Raw genomic sequence first — 13,586 nt, 5'->3', positions numbered from 1 at the left:
CCAACATTTAAGTGGTTGGAATGTAAATACAAAAAATTAATATTGTGACTTATGTGTAAAATGTGGATTAGGTTGATTTTTTTTACTACAAATAAGTCATTTATAAAACATTAGAATATCATTCTAATAGAAAGAATTTTCTAATAAAAAAATATTGTTACAAAAAAAATAGCTTTTCTTACATATATTAAATTCTAAATGTTATTCAATTTATATTTTCATTACTCCAAACAAAACATATACCTAATTTTGTAGAAATTACATTTTTTATGAGTTTTTTTTAACAAATTTACAAAAATATGGTTTTTTTTAAATTCAATTTTACGGATTTTGTTTCCTCTATTTTTGTATAAAAATTAGTTTACGTCAAATGTTTACTCTTAATTAAGTTTATTTAAATTATGAGATTGTTTTAGTCATTTAAATATTTTTCATTTGATTATTTTTATATTAGTTTTATTATACAATATTGATTTAGTATTTTAAAAGGGGAACTTAATCTATTTTATTATTTTTATATTGTTTAATGTTTATTTTTCATAATTTAATGTTACAATTTAAAATTATAAATACATTTTCACTTTACTATTTTTAGTTTTTATCTCTTCAACTGATCTTCTAGTTGACGTCTTATTTCTCATCTCTTTTTGTCAAACTTTTTTTTGAAGAAAACTTATTATTAAGTCGTCTCACCTTCAACTCAAAATATTTTATTATTTGTTATCATTTTTATTGTTGTACTTATTTTTTATATCAAATCAATTTTTTTGTTCTAACTTTTTTTTTTTTATTTTTTTTTTAACATTTTTGTTTAAAGATCATGAATATTTTTTTCCTTGTTCAGATTAAGTAGCTAATAACAATCACGTTTTCATATATGACTTTTTTTTTTCAAATTTGGATGTTCCCATCAGGGTAACAATGTACCCATTCACACTTTCATATAATTTTTTTTTTATTTCAAATTTGAATGTTTACATCATAGTAACTGGTTAACCATTCATGCTTTGTATATCTATTTTCTTCTTTCCAAATTTGGATATTCTTATCAGAGTTACTTGTTAACTATTCAAGTTTTCATATCTATTATTTTTTTTCAAATTTGGATGTTCTCACTAAGGAAACTGGTTACCAGTCACATTTTCATCATATTTTTTTCTTCAGATTTGAATGTTCTAATCAGGGTAACTGGTTACCTATTAACGTTTTCATATCTATTTTTTTTATTCTGAATTTGGATGTTCCTATTAGGGTTACTAGTTACCCATTCAAGTTTTCATATATATATATATAAATATTTATATATATATACATATATTTTTTCCAGATTTGAATGTTCCAACTAGGATAACTAGTTACCCGTTTACATTTTCATATAATTTTTTTTCTAGATTTAAATATTCCCACCAAGGTAACTGGTTACTCATTCATATTTTTATATTTTTATTGTTTCTCTTTCCAATTTTGGATGTTCCTATAAAAGTTACACTAAAAAGAAAATGCTGAAAAAATTGATTTTAATTTTTTTACATATAGTAGAAAAAATTATAAAAATATTATAATAATAAAAGATAATAAGTAATAAAATAGAATTATGTAATGTTAAAATATATGTGTGAAAAAAATAAAAAAATAGAAGGAGAAAATAATAAGTACAAAAAAAAAAGAAAAGAAATGGAAGGAAAATAAAATGAAGAAAAAAGAAGGAAAAGAAAATAGAGGAAATAAAACAAAAAAAAAAAAGAAAAAAAACCAAAGAAATGATGAAGGGAAAAAATAGATGATTGAATAAAAATGAAAAGAAAAAAAATGGGAGAATAGAAAGAAAGAAAAAGATGATGGAAAAAATTGGTAGAAAAAAAAGAAAAAAAATGAAAAAATGGAATAAAAAAAAAAACTCTTATGTGTGAAAAAAGAAAAAAATGGAAGGAGAAAATAATAAATACAAAAATGAAGAAAAATTAGAAGGAAAAAAATGAAAAAAGAAAGAAAAAAAAAGTGGAAAGAAAAGTGAAAAAATATAAACCAAAAAAAAAAATAATACAAATAAAAGAAAAAGAAATAGATAAATGAAAAAAAGAAGAAAAATAATGACAAAATGGAAAGAAAAAAAATGATGAAGGAAAAATTAGTAGAAAAAAAAAAAAAGATAAAATAAGTAAGGAAAAAAAGATAGAAAAAAACTAAAAAATTAATAAAAAAATAAAGGAAAAAATTAAAAATTAAAAAAAAAATACTTTCAAAATCAAAGAAAATATAACTATTATAAAAAATGTGGCATAATTATATATTTTTTTAAATTTATGAAAAAAAATTCTTATAAATATGAACTTCAAAATCAAAAATTAAAAAAATTAAATGTAAATATTTTATAAAGTGAAAATTACATTTCATATGGGTTTTTCAATAAAGTTTTCAAAAATATGGCTTTTTTTTTTACAAATATTATTTTATGGTTTTTTAAAACTTGTATTCCCTTTTATGAGATTTTTTTCCCATATTTTTGTAAAAAAATCATTATTATGCCATATTTTTGTAAAAAATCATTATTATGCCATATTTTTTTCCCATAATCTGATTTTTTTTAATTAAATTTGTTCATACAAACCAATAAAAGTTTAATTACCATATTTTTGCATATTAATGGCTAAAAAACCATATTTATGAAAACCTACCTTTTATAATACAACCTTAAAAAGAAAAAATCACTTCAGAATATTTGGTTATACAAAGGCTTTGTGAGGGAATGGCCTATATTGGTTAAACTGGGCCCATTTTAAGAGGCTCAGTTTTCTACCAATGTTTTGGCTGCCCGGTTAACGAAAAGCCCAAAGGTAAAGAGATCCGTGTTTTGGTAGCCCATAACTAAGCCCAAATCGGAGGCCCGGAGTTCATTTCCAGTTCCAACTAGTGTCTTCGTCCCGCTTGGGAGGCAGCAGGGGTTTGAATTCGGTCTCATCACACACAGCAAACCCCTAATTTTTGAAGTAGAAGTGGGGATAGAGAGAAATGGCGCTTCAGCTATTGGGGCGTAGCAGGAGCGTGACGAAGCGTTCGACTAAGTATTTGGACGAAGCTTTGTACAAGAGACTCTTCAAAGATGGAAGCTCGGAAGTGAGTGTTCGACAACAGCTCAATCAGTTCCTCAAGAGCCGAAAGCGAGTGTTCAAATGGGAGGTTGATGATACCCTCAAGAAGCTTCGCAAGCGAAAGCTTTACAGCCCCGCTACCAAAGTATGTTTTCTCAATTCTCTGATCTCATCTAATGTATACGTATGTATCTTTGTGTTATTTGAATTGGAGCAATCTTTCGAAGCCACTCTCTGCATAAAAATTTAATTGGGGTAACGAAATTTGGTGGGATCCTTAAACTGAATGCACATTGGTATTGTTTAAGGTTAAGCTGAAGACTATGCATTGTAATGTCTATTCAATGTACCTTTGTGTCACTGATTCAATAATTTAAGATATATTACCGTTGTAATGAAGAATTGGGTTCACTTGTCTTTTAGTTCGGGATAGAAATGATTTATTTGGAGGAAAAATATGAATGGTTTGAGACCCTTTTCTTAGCTCCTCATCAAGTTTTGTGCTTCGTAAACTTATTTATATAACAGCTCTCGGAAACTATGGCAAAAAGGGGAACGAATAAGACACTCAGTGATCAGGCTATTCATCTTGATTTAATTGCTAAAGCTAGGGGGATTCCTGCTGCAGAAACTTATTTTGTTGATCTTCCTGAATCTTCAAAGAACCATCTGTGTTATGGTGCACTACTGAATTGTTACTGCAAGGAATTGATGACCGAAGAAGCTGAAGCTCTTATGGAGAAGATGAAGGAACTCAATCTTCCTCTAAGCTCCATGCCTTACAATAGCTTAATGACACTTTATGAAAAAACAGGGAAGCCTGAAAAAATACCTGCCATCATACAAGAAATGAAGGCTAGCAGTGTTGTGCTGGATTCATTTTCATATAATGTCTGGATGCGGGCTCATGCTGCTGTCAATGACATCTCTGGGGTTGAAAGGGTTATTGATGAGATGAAGAGGGATGGCCGAGTTGTCAGTGATTGGACGACATATAGCAACTTAGCATCAATTTATGTTAATGCTGGCTTGTTTCAGAAGGCAGAAAATGCCCTCAAGGAGTTGGAGAAGAAAAACACACACAAGGATCTTTTTGCTTTTCAGTTCCTGATTACATTATATGGTAGAACAGGAAATCTTCTTGAAGTTTATCGTATATGGCGATCTCTAAGATTGGCTTTTCCCAAAACTGCAAATGTAAGCTACTTAAACATGATTCAAGTGTTGGTTAATTTAAATGATCTACCTGGGGCAGAGAAATGTTTCAGGGAATGGGAATCATGGTGCTCAACTTATGATATTCGTGTTGCAAATACTATTATTGGAGCATATGCTAAAGACGGTTTACTAGACAAGGCTCTGGAGCTGCAGGAACATGCTCGCCGAAGAGGGGCCAAACCCAATGTGAAAACCTGGGAGATCTTTCTTGATTATTATTTGAAGAATGGAGATTTTGAATCAGCAGTTGACTGCGTTGGCAATGCAGTTTCCACTGGCCGAGGAAATGGTGAGAAGTGGATTCCACCTGCTGATATTGTCAATGCTTTGATGCAGAATTTTGAGCAAGAGAAAGATGTAGATGGCGCAGAAGGTTTTCTGGAGCTTTTGAAGAAGGTTGTAGATACCTTAGAGGTAGAGGTGTTCGAATCATTAATAAGGATTTATGCTGCTGCTGGAAGGACAAGCCAGGTGATGCATCGTAGGTTGAAAATGGAGAATGTAGAAGTGGGTGAGGCCAGTAAGAAGTTGCTTGAGTCAATATGCGTGGAGTGATTTTTCTTCCAAAATCTCTGCTTATCATTCTCTTAGACTCCCGTGACTAAAGAATGTGCCAGTTTTCTTAAGTAGATTGATGTACCCTGTTAGGAGAAGGCCCCATTGAGTAATAAGTTCTTTCCATTAAAGTGAAGATGATTCGCCCTCGATCACCAAGTATCCCATTTTTTATAGGAGCAAGGTTAAAGCTGTCTGCGGCAAGAGGTTATCATTGTCGGGAAGTATCAAGGTCCAGTCTTGTGGCCCTTGGACGAGGCATGTGGGATGATCATTAATCAAAAGAACATAGTCAAACGATTTGATACAATTATACCAGTCCAACTCTTAATACTAAGCTAAACATTTTTTTCTAGTTTTTGTGTGTTGCCAAGTTTAATTTTTTGTCTCATTCGTTTACAGTGACTTTTATCCCTATGCTCTTAAGTGGTATGGCGTTAATAAGACTGCCTTGGCATTTGGCAATGTCTGGTAGAATCTAATGCTTAGATCATCCTGTCTTGTAATTATCTGCATGTAATTTTTCAATGATATTTGGTTTGGTGGGGCTGACGTTGATTGGGCCTCCACATTGTTTCTTTCTTTTTCTCTCTCTGAGTTGGGAATAAGTATAACCAAAGTTCAAACCATTCAATCTAAAAGCAAAATCCAAACGACAAAATTGGAAGCCAAGTACCCTCACAGGCATGTTGAAGCTGAACGTGACAGAATAGAATATGCTGATGTCATGTTTAGGATTATGATAATGCAAAGCAGCACAAAATGACAATAAACTGATATCAGCAGTAGGGAACATATTTTTTTGGCCTTGTGCTAAAAGTGATTGTCGAGTCTAGTACTCCTAGTCTGTTTGAGGTAAAAAAGTTGTCGAAGTATGTCATAAGAAAATTTGTCCATGACCGAACAAAGCAGACAGTTATCTATGGCTCAAACACAAACATGCAAATTTATTTTTGCCCTTAACATAGCCGAAAGAGATAGCTCGAAGAAATATATGCCAATGACTCAAAATAAGAAGTCAAAGACTCAAAGCAAAGCTAGTGTTTATTGTTCAATATCGTTTGTGGTCTTTTTGACTCCTTGTGTTTGGAGCCAAATCCCGCTATTGAGTTAAGGAAACTAAAACCTGTACAATCTAAACCGAAGGCCAATGAATATATTGAAAAGGGTTTGCTCAGTTCCTAAGGTTGTCGTCTTGTCGTGAATTTCTTTGATGGAAATCATAACAACAGTGATCAATCACTCGAAAATGGACCAACTAACCCAACATCGAGAGAGCTAGATTACTATCTTATCCTAAGCTCCATGACAAGGAGTAGTCAGCTAGTTTGTTTGTTTATGTTAAATTAAGCTATGTGTTGAGTTCAAAAAGGTCCCCACATCACGTAATAGTGTCAGTCACTCATTCAATTGGGACGATTAGGCCTTTCATTTAAGAGGTACCCAAATCCATCGTGGGATTTTTTTTTTTCTTTCGTATATTTATATGGGTCGATTTTAGTTCAACTAAAAAGGGTCAGGTCAGAGTGAGACGTGTTACAAAATTCAACGCTGAGCTGTAAAAATAAGTTTCCGCATATGTGGTCGGTCCACGACAACTTTTTTTGACCGAACCATGTCTTGTGTTCTTGTTTAATAGACTGTCTCGTTCTCATAACCAAAAATAGCGGAGCATTAGGATATTGAATGAATCATTACCTGAAATCTTAGCAAAATATTTGAAAAAACTAAAAAAGTATTCTCAAGGTTTTAAGGTCATGTTATCATAAAAGACGTGCTGATATCGTGGAGACGTGGTCGCTAATGGTGTTGATGATTGAAGTTAAGTATAGGTAATTAATTAAAATGAATATTGAATATGATAGGCATTCCTATTGGGCAACAAAGTATACTTTAAGAAAAAGATTGTTGGGAAAATTAATCATATAGATAGATAGATGTATAATCAACATGCATATATATATATATATATTTGATATCTCTAGGGACAACTTCATGTGGGAACACAAACCAATGACCGCCAAATGTTATCATTACCATAAGTATTGAGTAGCACAAGGCTTGCTACTCTCAATTAATTGCCAGTGCCACCAAGTATATATTCATATCTTTATTCTTTAATGCTTTACACTTTAATTTTTTTAAAACTTAAATATCACATCTTAATGGCTATTTATTACTTCTTTTCGTGTGTATTATCACTAATTTTCTCTTCATAATTGCTGGGAAATTAATAGTGGTACTAGCTAGCTATAACTTGATTTCATTATTATCTTCTAAGGCAAGTAAGCTCTCTCTCTTTCTCTTGATTAAGTATGCATTTTGGTAATTACTTATTGGGACCCGTATAATATATGCAAATGATCATCATTTAATAAACCTAGCTACGAAACATTGTCCCCTTAATAGTATTACTTTTTTGTTAATCACTTTGTTCTAATTGAAGAGTTATTGTTGAGTGGCTAAGTAATAACTTTCATATTCAATGTGTTGGAAATTAACAACATTTTTTGTGCCACATTATATTCGTGACATCATCTAATTAGATGTACATTACCATGTGTGTAAATTTAATTGACTGAGTCAGGTTATAAAAAAGTAAATTTATGGAATTGGCTGCAACTTCAAATAACATATAATATATTTGGGGACAATTTGACCAGTGGAAGTAACTTGGGTTGCGGTTTATGAAATGAGATTTTCTTTCTTCTTATGGGGAAAAGCTATACAAAAGAGAAAACCAATAAAATCACAAGATATGTATTCACTATTCTTTTAATTTTCCAACTATACACAAATCCCCAATGGTGGTAAAAATTAATGGATCACCTGTTAGTTGAGGGGGGAGAAAGAAAAAAAAAGAAGAAAAATATTGGATTAACAAAGGAAAAATAAATATTGGAAAACCCCAACTCACCCATTGATCTAGAGAGAAAGATCAAACCAATTGACCTAACAATTAATTAATGATAATAATAAAACATTTATATTTATATATTTAACATTAAAAAAATATATATTAAAATAATAATAAAAAAAACCCACATCTATACCATTTTCTTCCCTTAGGGACACCTCACATTTCTTCCAGGTCCACCATAGTAAAAATAGTTCCCCCACACATTATTAATACCCCCTTGTATGTCATAACAGTTTGGGTGATCAGCCAATACTTTGAGATTTGATAAAGGAACCAGGCTGTTATCCCAATCCACAACTTGTAAATTTCTAAAGTATGAAGCTTTTCCAAAGCCTTCTCCTGCAAAATGCCCACTTCCCATTTGGGTGGCTGTGTGAAAACCAGAAGGCCTTGAATTTACCACTTCACCCCCAAATTGAACCATGCTTGCATGGTCTCTTAGGTGAGTGAATAGAAACGAAGGCCAGTACCCGACAAGTACACCCGACCCGAATTCAAGCCACCAATTTCCATGCTTCGGATCCTATCATTCACAACAAAGTTGATACAAATAAAGCTTGTTAGTATATATTTTTTTTTGTATCAACTTTAATAATTTCTTTTGCTTTTATATATACACAAAAAAAATAATGATAAATTCATTTGCCTTGCTAGTTACTACTTCTCATGATACACGCGGTATTACCATTATTTATTATTATGAGAAATTATCATATATTTCGACAAAGCAATAGCCAAGTATGATGAGGAAAAAGGAAAAAAAGAAAGTTGTGATGAGAAAAAGTGATTCCATTGTAGTAAAGTTGAAGATTTTGGAAATTTGATATGCATATATGTTGTGAAAGCAGGAAAGATAATAATAATAATAATGGAAAAGCATTCACAGTGAGGAAGATTGGTCAGGAAGTTCTTTTGCTAAGAAGGGAAGAGAATCTTGCAGAGTAGAAAAGCATGAGAATTACTGTCCAATAATTGTTTGGAATTTTGTATATATATATAGTCATGCATGCGCACATATGTTGTAATGTATATATATATATTTATATATGCAACGTTTAGTGTTGAACAAAAGAATATAAGTAGAAAATGGAGTTTTAATTCAAAGTTAATTTGTTGATTAACAAATTTGAATATTTAATTAACTGAAGTACGTAGCCGGAAAGCACCCAAAATTAAGTTCTTGGTTACACAATAGTATTTGTATAAATAACGGCCGAAACTTTGACTCTTAAAATATTTTAATTAGTCCAAATTAAATTGTGAATAAGCTCATATTTTGAGATAAATAATTAATTACCTTCCAAATCAATAAGCTAATATCAAATTGTCCACCATTGTAAGATGAAGTTGGAGAAATTGCAGCTCCAATAGCAATTTTACTGTTTGTCTGAACAAAGCCTGAACATAGCAAATTATAGCAACCAGTTGCTTGGTATGCATCCGTCTGTGTAAATCAATAATAATTACTTTAATTAAACTTTTATTAATATGAAATTATATGTTAATTAATTACATATGTACTTTTATACTTACCGTCCAGTAAGTAAAGAATCTAGGATAGTTGTCTCCGTACAGCTCTGGGCTAACCTGAAAAAAAATCAAATTAAATGATAATGATCAATAATTAATTACTATATTGTGACTATATTATACACAATAATATAGAGATATACATACAAAAAAATGAAAATGAAAGGTAACAACTGCTTTAAATGTTTTCTTCTTAAATACTAAAACATATCAAGCAATTAAAACCACCAAAGTGTAGGAAAGGAAGGGACGAGCTTTAAATAAAAAAAATAAATATCCAAAGTGGTTGTTAGATAAAATGTACATTGTTGTTTTAAGGTCAATCTATTCACTCGTTTAGATGATATCTTTCCATGTTCACTAATAAATCGACTAATTAAACTCATATTTCTATAATCAATTCGATCTCTGATAGCATCGAGGGCAAGCACCTACGAAAAAATCGCTTGTATTAAAAAGCATGATATATATAGATTTATACCTGCCAACCAGCTTCGATGGTATTGAGGTCATCACCAAATGAACCAGAAATGACCCACAATTGTGACAAGCTGAATTCGTATTGATTTGAAACTCGAGGTGCCCACACATTTATACTGGCTTTTGCCCCATAATACTGTTCTCCACTCACATACCCAACTGCATGCTGCCCAAACCAAATAATCTTAATTACACCACCAACAATATATATACATATATATTTGTGTTTGTAACACACAATTTGATCATTTGATTTTTTTTCTGGTATAGTTGAATGTAATTAATGGTATGTTGTACGTATACAGGTATACTCAATATTTTGGTAGCTTCTGAGTCCTCATCATAGTGAAAGTTTGAAGAATATTGATTTGGAAATTAAAAAAGAAAAAGAAAAAGAAAAGAATTTCATTGAAATAAGTGCAAAGCAAACTATGGTTGTAGAGTAGTACAGCCAACATAAAAGTTTGCATTTAGTATTACCAAGAAGAGAAATCTCACTGTATTTTGAGGAGTAAAATAAGGAACAGTTGTAGTAGTGCCTAACCTAGGTAATGTGTCCACTACATCTTTTATTTTGGTGGAATAGGAGATCTCATTTAAAACATAAGTTTTTAAATAAAAAAAAAATGATTTTATTCAAATTGACTTTGATGTACTTGGATTATCCAGAACAAATCTATATTTATTTAAAAAAAAATTAGAATAAAGAAGAACATGACAAAAGCAAGTAAAATTACTTGTTCACATTTGAGGATGAATTGAAAGAATTAAAAAGTAGTTGGATGTAACCTGTATCTATGTACTGTTTTGAATTCTTTAACAAGTCTGTTTTGAATTCTTTAACAAGTCTATTAAAGGATGAACTTACTATACATTAATTAAAAAATGTTTTCATGGGAGTTTAATAAAAAAGTTGAAAATTTTAAGGACTAACCTCGTGGCCATTGCTGCCTGAATCTCTTCTAACATGTCTTCTAAGTTTCTTTCCAAATCTTCGAACAGAGCTAGCTCTTAGCATATCATGCTCGGTTGTTCTTCTTATTGGAATAGTTCCTTCTGGACATGATTCACCTGACAAGCTCCATGACTGATAATTTTCTGAGTCCATACTATTAGGATGATCTTTATGAGCTTTTGGCCTATCTGGTGGATCCTGCACAATACATAATATTCAATTAACATTCAAACAATTTATCACTTCAATTTATATAAATCTTGAAATTGAATTATTGGTATTACCAATGGCTTTCGTCCCTTCAACTGAGGATGGTCAAAAGCTGGTTGTTGATGAGACAAAACACAATCTATAATATCACCATCTGGACTCTGAAATCACCAAACATTCAAAGAAAGAAATTCAGTATTATTATAGTCAAATTTAAAGAAAAACAGAGTTAAAAACAGGGAAAGTGGGAGTGAGAAAAAGAAATGCCTGAATTGTCTTGACTGGAGGCTTGTTGATGTTTTTGAGACGAGCTTTTATGAACTTCATTTTGAGTAACTCTTGTTCCGGCCGGAGAGTTTGATTGGCTTGCGAAAGCTTCTGGTCAACTAGTTTTGAAGAAGAAGAAGAAGAAGAGGAGGAGGAGGAAGAAGAAGAAGAAGAATGGACTGAACCAACAAGAAGAAAGAATAATAAAAGAGTTGGAAGAAGAATTGTGTTGATGGTTGGAATTGGTGAGATTTGATCACACCAACTCGAAGCCATGTTTGAGGATTTTGCTGGTGTTGTTTGTTTCCTTGGAGCTTTTTCTGTTTGTGTACATTGGTGTTGTCTTCTTCTGTGATCGAAAGTACAAAACTTGCATGTATTCCTAGATTTTGTCGATGATAATTCACCTCCAATAACCAAATCCATATTCCAATACATTATTATGGAAAAAAACCAAAACCCAATTCACTATCACTCTCTCACCATTTCCAAAGCCTTTTTTTTCTTCTTCTTCTACTACTACTTCTTCTTTGTAGTACCCCAGAATAAACACTTCCTTGATTCCTTCGATCCCTTTTGCTTTCTCTCTCTCAATGTTCACTCTCTCGAAGCTTTCTTCTCTTCTATTCTAATGCCTTGGTTTTTATGTTCTGACAGCTTAAACTTCTGGGCATGAGCGGATTAAAATAATCGCCAAATGGGGTTGGGTTTTCTTAAAGTTTTATACATGTGGGTGTGGAGCTATAAATGCTTTCCTGGGTAGTGATGGAAATCATGCTCGAATTTTTAAATGTGAAACAAAATATTGGAGAGAGGAGAGAGAAAGAAAGAGAGTGAGAGAGAGAGAGAAGGTTATGTTTCCAGTCTCCAATACAAAGACTGAAACTTTAGCTTTTATGTTAATTTTATAGGGCAAAATGGTACTCATATCAGTTATTCTTTACTTTGGTTCTGAGGACAGATGGGAATTACACTTGATTCTGGGTTTCCAAAGTTCTTTGCTTTAAGCTCTCTCTTTCTCACTTCCCTAGATGTTCTTTGTGTCAGCTACTCAGTCTTCATTTTCTTCAAATTTTTACCTTCTAATAAAAAACTAAAGCCAACCCACTTTCATGAGCTTCTTTACCATTCTTAATCTCTCATTTATTTTATTTGAAGAAATCAAAATAATGGGGTTTAGATAATTTGACAAGAAATTAAAGATTGACTTGTATAGTTAAAAAGAGCTTAATATATATACAAGTCAAGATATATATAATTATAACTACTTATAAGAGTAAGTGTTCATTGGATGGGGCCATCTCTATTCAGCAACATAGATAGATCTATTTGGTCAAAATTGGACTATTAAGAAATAAAAATGTGAATTATTATCCAAGTAACTACAACTTTTTAAGGGTGTCGTTTTGTGCAAGTGAGCCAAATTTCTGAAATTGGCTTCTTGGCACGCGCAACCTGGTTATGTGCACCAACTGCATGCTTATACACACATCCATGCATGTCTCTCATGCGCATTATGGGGCTCAATCTTGATTTTTTTTTTCTTCATAAGCAGCTACGTCAACAAGCTAAGGTCTTATTATACTTAATTAATTATCATTATATGAATAATTATAGCTAGCTTTCCTTAATTTCATTTCTTTTTTTTTACATTTTTGCTACATAACCCTAATCAAATAGATTTTGTAAGGTCATATCGAGTTTTTCTGTTGCATGCATCTAATTCAGCCATGCATTAAAACAAATGGTTCTTTGGCAAAATCACATATTTTTAAAGTCTTTTTACACTCTAGTTTAGTTTTAATAATTCTTTGCAAAATGATTTCTAAAAATTTTTACTGGCTGTTTGAAAACAGCTAGTCGAAAAATTTAGACAACTGGTCGAATTTTAGATAGATGTCATTTTACAAAAAATTATCAAAAGTAGGCAAAGTGCAAAATCAATTAAAAAAAGATGTCATTTTTACCAATTTCTAAAAAAAAGTCACAATAACCTCTTTATTCAATTTTTTAATATACATTGCTAATATTTTTCCCTATTTTATATCTAATTTATTTAAAATATTTTCTACAAAAAAAAAAAAAAAAAGTTGAACGTGTAACATGAGGGGAGAGGAGTTAATAATAAAAACTATTTTGAAGAATGGTGTTTTTATAAATGTAGCTTAGCATTGTAGCAAATGCAACAAAAAAATATGTATAATATATAGTACATTTAATGAAAGAGTTTTTTTTTGGACTAATACTTAAAAATTTAGAAAATGCTCTATTTTAGATGACATGTTGGGAGAGTATTCTAAGAAATTGATTAAATTTCAAAGGCTTTTTATTTTTTATTTGTTCAACATTTAATGAATTTAAA

General features: G+C 31.1%; 2 protein-coding genes across 2 annotated transcripts; one reads left to right on the top strand and one right to left on the bottom strand.

The window, feature by feature from the left end:
* Positions 1-2,726: 2,726 nt before the first annotated feature.
* Positions 2,727-5,444, top strand: LOC133822156 (large ribosomal subunit protein mL101 (rPPR4)-like). The gene is made up of 2 exons (XM_062254399.1): positions 2,727-3,234; positions 3,618-5,444. The coding sequence occupies exons 1-2, from the start codon at positions 3,010-3,012 to the stop codon at positions 4,860-4,862; spliced, it is 1,470 nt and encodes a 489-aa protein (XP_062110383.1). The 5' UTR covers positions 2,727-3,009; the 3' UTR covers positions 4,863-5,444.
* A 2,271-nt stretch (positions 5,445-7,715) lies between these two features.
* On the bottom strand, positions 7,716-12,247 carry LOC133822155 (protein neprosin-like). The gene is made up of 7 exons (XM_062254398.1): positions 11,225-12,247; positions 11,032-11,118; positions 10,727-10,945; positions 9,794-9,958; positions 9,316-9,369; positions 9,080-9,226; positions 7,716-8,305 (listed from the first exon to the last, which is right to left on the bottom strand). Exons 1-7 carry the CDS (start codon positions 11,660-11,662, stop codon positions 7,928-7,930), a joined length of 1,488 nt encoding a protein of 495 aa, XP_062110382.1. The 5' UTR covers positions 11,663-12,247; the 3' UTR covers positions 7,716-7,927.
* Between the last annotated feature and the right edge of the window lie 1,339 nt (positions 12,248-13,586).

The sequence above is a fragment of the Humulus lupulus genome, chromosome 3, assembly GCF_963169125.1.
Source record: "Humulus lupulus chromosome 3, drHumLupu1.1, whole genome shotgun sequence".
NCBI classification, from domain to species: domain Eukaryota; kingdom Viridiplantae; phylum Streptophyta; class Magnoliopsida; order Rosales; family Cannabaceae; genus Humulus; species Humulus lupulus.
The sequence above is the reverse complement of the archived record's forward strand: the minus strand, read 5'-3'. Positions and strand labels throughout refer to the sequence as shown.